We start from the raw sequence: 8,567 nt of genomic DNA, 5'->3' as shown, positions 1-8,567 counted from the left end.
TGCTGGAGAATGAACTGTTACATGGCAACTAACCTGGTAACAGATCATTAACGTAGCAAAATAAAAATTGCAGCCTATGCTAAAATCAGATTTCTATGGACCATATGTTTTATAGAAATTTTACCATTATACAGAAATTTTGCTTCTCAGCTGTTGATAAAAAAATCAAAATTGTACCTTTCTCTGGGAATGTCTACATCATGCTCTTACTGTTTGAAGTATATAAATTTTAGTGTGATATTCAGTATTGAAACATTAAAGTGTGCTGCAGATTCTGGTCCTCTGGCATCTAATACAGCGTTTATCAGCAGTTTTACAAACACTTTCATAAAAACATATTTAGAGCAATTCATCGGTTAGCCCTTATGCTTGTGAAAAGTCCTTACTGTGCATCTTGTTGAAAATGTACAGCAGAACACTTCAAAAAAAGTTGTGAACTGCCTAGGTTTGACAATGCTGACTTAATTGCATTACAATGATGTTGTATTTGTAGCAATGATTGTCGTTTTAAAGTAAAGTGCTTATGCCGAACGTACAATGGTTATTAATTTCAGATTGCAGTAACTAACAAAGACGGAGATAACTTGGAAGCATTTTTTGCTTGCATTGAACCTAAACACATTGAAAAATGTGAAGCAAATCAGGATAGTATCCAGACTTTGATAACATTTGTTCATATTTTGTCTGTGTCTCTGATTGGAGGCATCTTTGTGGCCTAAACATGTTTAATAGGATTGCAAGTGTCAAATAGCTTATTACTTAAAAAATATCATTCATAGGGATTGCTGGCATCACAGGCAAGTGATGGCAAATTGAAGTGCAATTTGATTACTTTTACTCTTTTTGCAGGTCTACTAAAACTGTGATACTTAAGAGGCAACTATAAACTTTGCAAACTTTTTGTGCTCAAGTTCAGGCATATTGGTGCTGAGGAATGGAAGACTTTCAGACTTTGTAATTCAATTGCAGCATCAGGCAATTCCAGATCAGAGATAGTGTCGTTCCTTTTACTTGGTCCTAATAGTATGCAAGAACCCAAACCTTAAGGAAATACTTCAACTCCTTCAGTGTGCAATCTTCGTTCCTTAGTACTTCCTGGTGGCCAGCGGTAAGAAACAAAAGATTATATATTATTTTACAGAATTTCCTCGTCAATCATCGTCACCTTGTTGGTGTAAATTTAAGATGAATTTTTATAACAAAACCAGCCAAACATTTCTCTTAGACTAGACTTTCATCTCATTATTCTGGGTAGAAGTAAAAACAATAAGGTACAAGGAAATGTCTCAACCAACATTACCCAGCATCCACAATCTCATTTGCCAAAGCCTTTACGAAAAGTTCATCTAGTTTGTAGTTGTTCAAGTTAAGATGTGTAATTTACAATCATTGTGATCTTTTACTTATTATGCACAATGTTTGAGTATCACACATTTCAATTAAATACAATTAAAGCAGACCAACAAACATATCTTGACAGTACAGTTAAGTAAATTAGGAATGATTTAGATTTAATCATTTTCATTTACAGCTGTGTATTGTGGAACGTGAAGCATCTTAGTAACAGTAAAATGCTGTTCTAAAATGATTAAGAGTTGCTCCTTTGGTATTCTTCAATTCCAGAAAAATGCCAGCTATTTAGTTCCTTCTGCACTATCATAGGTTCATATAAGTTGGGTAATATAAGGGCTTGAAAATTAAGTTTTAAAAGAGCAGAGATGAGGAATGTTATTGAGAATTGGCGCAACAGTTGTCTTGAGGTTAGAGACATCTGAGTCAGTCACAGAGCTAGATACAGCACTCTGGGGATTTCTTTAATAGATAGAAAATTATAGTGAGCATTATCTGTGTAAAACTATGGTATTCTATGGATGTATATTTTATCTGAAAGTACCATCACTCTTATAAAAGAAAGACCATCACAATGAAACTCAAGCTAGAAGGCAACTTTGCCTCCAGACATATCTTTATGGAAAATATTGTTTTTTAAAAAACAGTCCACCAATGATAGTTCAGTGATGAGTAACAAATCTCATCCATCTCTAGTAAAACGTGATCTTCTCCTAATGCATTTAAACTTGGGCACAAGTGCAGATAATCAATTCCTCAGATGGAAAAAAAAAAGCATGAGTAATCGTTCAAAGCAACAAATACAGATTTACCATAGTTGCATCATAACCAAACAAGGTTTTAAATAGTGAATCTTTGAAATTAAAATCATTTGTTCGTGGGTTTAATGTTTAAGTAATGGCATCATGAATGTTCAAAAAGTAATTATTTCTTCTATTAAAAGCCATTGAAAGAAACAGAATGAGATCATGGTTGACAAACATTTGGCAATCTTCTAAACACGACACTGTGCAACACGGAGATGAAATAATGGCAACTACTACACAATAGAAAGTATATTTGGACAAAAGCTATTAGGTAGTGCTTCTTTCACATTTTATGAATGTTCACCAACTTTTTTTGAACAGGACACTTGCACCTAACAGGATTAAGTCAATCAAAACACTTAATGGTTCTCTCCATAATTTATCTTCATTTGAATGCTTAAAATCTTAACTAGTTATCTACATATAAACAACCACTTTAAGCTACTACTAGATTCAGGAAGTAACCATAACAAATGAGACAAATACTTTAAAATTTTGGCTGCAAAATCCAAGAACACATTTTAAAAGGTTATTACCAGATTGGTGTGGATAAAACCTTTTTTGTTTCATGTGCTTCTTTCATAAAATGATTTATGGTTCTGAACAATTTCTTGTGTCACTTCTGTACATTTTGAAAAAATGTGAGAACATTGAAATGCTCTATTGCTTTGCTCTACTGAATGGTAGAGGGGTTTTACATCATTTTACAGCAGCACTCCAAATTTACAGAGCCAATGGAAGCATATTCTGAAAAGCTATCATTTCTGCAGATGAACTACTTGAACACATTCCTTAGAACAAAAGTAGCAACAACCCAATAAAATTGAGCTCCGGTTTGTTATTCAAAGAAACTTCATCTTCCTTCAAATTTTCAACAGTTAAATTAATGAAGAATTGTTGATGTACTTTTTCCAAGTCCTTTTCCTGTATACACTAGAGAAAACACAATTTGCTATTGAGGCGTGAATGATACACAAAGCAATCTGTTTACTGTACAGAAAAACTGACTGTGATGGATAAGACATAGCCATGCAAATGGTAGAGAAGCATGGCAACCAATATACGCACTGATGAGATCAGATTTAACATTTAGAAAGAAAGGATTTTAATAGTCTGCTGTTGAATAGCAATGCCATATATACTAATAAACATTGCATTGTATATTACTTGATGCTAAACGTTGCTTGTAGAATAGCACAGACTGCTGAAGTTTTAAAGTTAGCCCAAAATGTATACAAAAGATCTACTCCAATTCACAGTCGGGTCTGTGCTTCAGGAACATATATCTCAATACTATCTGCGCTCTCTGTTGCAGAGTTCTGTCGTACAGATGCAGCTCGCTTAGCTGCCATCAATCGCTTGCGAGCTTCCTGGCGTTGCTTGTCTGCTGAATCGGTTAATTTCTCACGATTTAAAGGAGTCTTAGCCTTTGCTGGTTTCTTTGGCACAGGAGGAGGCAGCTTTTTCTCTTCCTTGGTTTGTGGGGGGAGGTGTGGGGGATGGGGGGGGGGAAAGAAGAAAATACAAAGAATAAGTGCTGTTATCCAAATCTAGCTCAGTTTGCTGTAGTCATGTACCAAAAGGTTTACCAGGACTTTTGTATCATTTTTCTCAATTCTATTAGACTCAGCTGCTGTCAGAAGCAAATAAATCAGCAGCAATTCTGCAATATAAAAGATTCAGTGCCAAGGAAAACAAACAGCAAGCACAACCAAAATGGTTTCCAAATGCACTTCACACTGTAGAGCCCCCGCATCCTCACCCTTTCTCAAGTATAGATGAGAGCACTGCCAATTCCAGACCAAAAGGCAGAAAATGAACAGTGCCATCACCAGGTAAGACTAGGTTGCGAAACCCACTTTGCTACTACTCAGACATTTTCCCCAGCAAAATTGGAGAAGATACCCATTCAAAGGAATGGCGTTTCACAATTGGCACAAGAAAAATTGATTTGTCATCATTTATGATTACTTAGAATAAAAGTTTAACATGGTCACAAAATGGTTCCAGCTTTGCATGATCAATTAACGGATGTCAGGACAAATCCAGTGTTAGGCCCTGACCTGAGTGCAGTAAGATACTTTTTCCTCTAGGTGTCTCATTCCATTTTGTTCTGAAGCTATGGTACAGAATGAGGTTTCCAGCAGCTGAGATAGGATGAAGTTGAAGAATGTTATGGAGGTGGAAATGGGCAGTCTTATTGACAGTCAGGTTGGAAGCTAATCTTGGAATTAAGTGTGACAACAAGGTTGCACACTTAGGCCCGAATTTCCACATAGGTTGGGAGCAACAGTTAGCAGGACAATAGGATGATTCCTGGGTCCACAAACCAAACTTAAGGGAAGTTCTGGTGGTTTGGGAGGTGGGGTGTGTGTGCATAAAATGGAAGGCATGCCCACCGTGTCGGGAAAGAGAAAAAGTGTTCGGGCCAACATTTGGACTGCCGTTGTGGAGGCAGGCTGGGCAAAAACACACCTCAGTGTATTGGCATTGTAAAACATGATTTAGATTTTCTCATACTGGGTTTATTGTGCACACGACATATTATTCAATCCCTCCTCATGAAAAATTAGAGACGGAAGGAAACTGCACTTTAACAAATCCACTGCTCCCCCTTTGGAAATGGTGGAAGTTGGGTTCGAGGGTAGGACTATTGAATTCAGACCACTGGAACCACTTTCACAAGGTCCAGAAAGCCTCTCATCTGCGTGTAAATTCTGACCTTAATCTTAGACTGTTACCAGGGAGAGAGATGGAATTGGTAGCTAGGCAACAGACTTTGGAACATGCACTGAAAACAATGGCTTCAGTCTTCGCAATATTTAACTGGAGGGAATTTATGCTCTTCCAGTACTGGATACAACTGTAATGTCCATGCTTTGAGGTATTTCAAGTGTCTAGTATTGCAATAAAACAGTAAATGCTGGAAAAATTTCCAGTTGATGCTTTGATTGGCCCAAAATATGATCTCTTCCACAGATGCTGCATCTTCTGTTTTGAATATATTGTCTTTCAAAGGAATGCAAAACTTGTGTGTAAAAATCAGCAGGATGGGATTGATTCATTGTGACAATTTGATCAGCTGTATTGCTAAAAATAATTATTCAGTGGATATTTTATCATGCCTCTGGAAACCAGATACCTACTTTTGTGCAAATAGGATGAAAGGTTAAAAATGCAGAAAGGGAAACCAAATGGAGAGATTTTATTTAAAAACTCTAGATAGAAACTATTTTGCCAGTACACAAGTATCCAGCCAGTGGCTATTTAAGGAAAGAAAGCCTTGCATTTAGAAAGCACTTTTCACAATCTCAGAACATCAAGTGCTTTGCTGTAGTCACTGTTGTAATGCAAGAAATGAGAGTCAATTTACACATCATGCTCCCGCAAACAACATGATAATGACCAGATATTCTGTTAGTGATGTTGATTGAAGGATAAATATTAACCAGGACACCAGGGGTAACTATCCAACTCTTCTTTAAAATGATGATTGGTTACTTAGGCCTGACATCTAGTAATGAAAAGGACAAGGCTCTTTTTAATTGCTAGTTGACAAGCCAATCACTTGCATTCACTGAGCATAAACGGAACCTCAATGCAATCTAAAATAAGAATTCCTCTGATTTTACAGTATGGTTTCCGCAAGTCAACAGGATGTTTCTTTTTGGCAAATGCTTATCAGTACCATATGAAAATTCTATCTTTTCATGATTTGCAATGGGATAGTTATACAACACCAAAAATGTGCAGTCAGTGTAAATTAAACCAATTAAGACAAACCACAAGTTTCAGGAAACACCCACCTGCTCTGAAATTAGAGGAACATAAGGTAAACTCGTGTACGTTTTCATTTGCAGTTATTTACATCCATCAAAAACATACATAAAACTGTTTTATACCTTGCCATATAGAGTATTTCTTCACACAAATATTCCAGCAGTCTTCCATTAATTCGTTCTCATTCGCCAAATTAACTAGAACTTACCTTCTTTTCCTGCATTTCAACTAGTTGCCAGTCATTTGTTTTAAGATGATAAAGTTCATCAAACTTCAAGCTAATGTCTTCGATGGAAAGTTGCAGCATATCCCAAAAGCCAGCCAAATCTTGTGCAGTCGGTCGTGGGTTTGCATTTTGGTTCTACAAATGTATAAACAGCACAAATGGCAGTCAAAATTATGAAGCGAGTGGTTGCTCCTCTCCCCTTTTGACTAATTTCACTCTTCCTTCCCTGACTAATGCTGCAGTGTTATGAGCAGTTTTTCCAAATCTTGTCCCAATGGGCTATGTCACATGCCTTAGTGTGGGGATAAGAGAATTTGATTGAGAGTGGTTTTGCACTCGAGTCAGATCTGTTCTCAGCATATATACACGCTTGTGGTTCAGCAGCAGAGGAGGCTGTACAGCATTCAAGTGAAGTCAAAGCTGATTTTCCCCTCAGTAGCCAGTGATCAATGGTTGCAAATTTAAAACTATGAGTGAGGAGAGATTAGGAGAAATTTCTTTGCAGTGGTTTGTCAGAGCACAGAATGTTTTGTTACAGGATGTGGTTGATTCAGCAACCACTGCATTTTTAATTTTAATTTTTGAGGTTGGCTATAGCAACCGTACTATTTCCATGAATCAAGAAAGTCAGGAATCAGACCTCATCTCCCTAACTCAGGGCCAGGTCAGTTACTGAATTTGTCTACTGAGCACTGATGCAGCTGTATCTGAAGGTTTTATCCACTCTGCACATTAATTCAGTACGAAACCTCTTGGAGTAACATTTCTCTCTTCAAATTAAGTGATCTACAACTCATCGTGGACAACTTCATCTCGCAGGTAAAATTAAAACAAAAACAAAATTTGTCTTAACGACACAGCAATCCTCCACAGAATTGGCATCCAGTTTTCGAACTAAAATTGCTATAGTTTGAATGTGTAATACACCACATTCACAGAATATACTTTACACTTAGCAATAACCCTGAAAAGGTTAGAAACATGAAACAATGAGAAATCAATGTATCCAAAGATCTACCTTAATTCATTCTCAAAATGCCACAAACATTCCCAAATAGGGCTATTCTAGAAGACAAGAGATCTAGCCACAGGTATTAAGGCAGGAGGAAGCTCCGTTTGATTGAAGTATTAAGTAGAATGTCCTGTAGGGGGTCACTTAATATACTTGGAACTCAGTCACAGAAAGGCTGTTACTATAGAAAAGGCATTGCACAGAGGAAATAAAGACGCAGAGATCATTCACTGCAGCAATGTGAAGTATAGTTCAACAGTCTCAGTACTCCTTTCGCTCAGAAAGTCTGTCCATTGGTTGCAAGTGTCTTTGAATTGGGAATAGTGAGCCTGTCTCAGTATCAGAGTATGCCACAGAATCGTGGAGTAGTACAGCAGAGGAGGCCATTCAGCCCATCCTTCATTATTACTTTATAGTTCTTGCACCTCAGTAATTTCTTTACAAATCTGTTCCTCTACCTCCTTCCCAATATATGGTAGCCTATAAAATATACCAAGTAGTGAAGTAACTCCTTTATTGTTTCTTAACCCCAATTAAATGGATTCTCTATTTCAGGCATTTGTTCAACTTACTAAGTGTTAAATATTATATGTCGATTTCATGACACATTTATGCAGAGTAGGAAAAGGGGAAAAGGTGCTGGATTCTAGAACTGCTCTTCATGCCAGAACAAACAGGCAGTGGTCAGAAGAATTAGAATCGTCACTGCAACTATTTTCTGTACCTGTAACTTCATATTAATTACAGGCTCAAAGTCAACATTCCCAATGACAGATTCAATGTTGAGATGGCCCACTTTCTAATCAAGGTCTATGGGAGGCAATGGCAGCATTAAATTAGTCACTCATTGCACATCTGCCCAAACTGTTCCCTACAGCTTTCTAGTCAGCAGCAGGAATTTGGATCTATAAAAACTGCAACGCAGACCTGGATTGGAACCTGCAATGTAAGCATTTCCAATGAGATTTCCAATGTTAAAATTCAATACTTAAAGCTGCACATGTTGCCAGGAATACCACAAGTGTTATTATAAGAAGAATTCCATTGGAGCATTTCAAGATAGCTCTGTAGCACATAGGAAGACAGAATATGCCAGCAACAATTCATCACAGTTCCCAATCTATGATGGGATCATGCTCTCAATTAGATTTTGAGATCCAGTGCATTAAGGCTTTGTGCAGGGAGTTTCTAATCAAAATACTTGTTTACTGACTTTTACCAAAAAGTGTTCTTAAACTAAATTCAATTCTCCACATTGGAAGTTGAGAATCTCATTTTCTGAAATTTCCAGATTGTGTCTTCATCATTTACTGAATTGGCAGAAGCATGCTTACAAACAGGGCAGTTGGTAAATGATAGGACTAGTTACAAGAACTTGCAATTGGTTAAGGAC

General features: G+C 37.1%; 1 protein-coding gene across 5 annotated transcripts in view; it reads right to left on the bottom strand.

Annotated features, from left to right (window-relative positions):
• Positions 1-1,931: 1,931 nt before the first annotated feature.
• dlgap4b (discs, large (Drosophila) homolog-associated protein 4b) overlaps positions 1,932-8,567 on the bottom strand; it is a 219,861-nt gene continuing 213,225 nt past the window's right edge. For all 5 annotated transcript variants that reach the window (XM_078236684.1, XM_078236687.1, XM_078236688.1 and 2 more), the window contains 2 exons: positions 6,145-6,297; positions 1,932-3,628 (listed from right to left, as the gene is read on the bottom strand). In XM_078236684.1, coding sequence (XP_078092810.1) covers positions 3,410-3,628; positions 6,145-6,297 — 372 coding nt within the window. In that variant the 3' untranslated portion in view covers positions 1,932-3,409. The remainder of the gene's footprint in view (positions 3,629-6,144; positions 6,298-8,567) is intronic.

This window comes from Mustelus asterias, chromosome 20 (assembly GCF_964213995.1).
Source record: "Mustelus asterias chromosome 20, sMusAst1.hap1.1, whole genome shotgun sequence".
Classification (NCBI taxonomy): Eukaryota; Metazoa; Chordata; class Chondrichthyes; order Carcharhiniformes; family Triakidae; genus Mustelus; species Mustelus asterias.
Note: the sequence above shows the minus strand (reverse complement) of the source record. Positions and strands in the feature narration are given on the sequence as shown.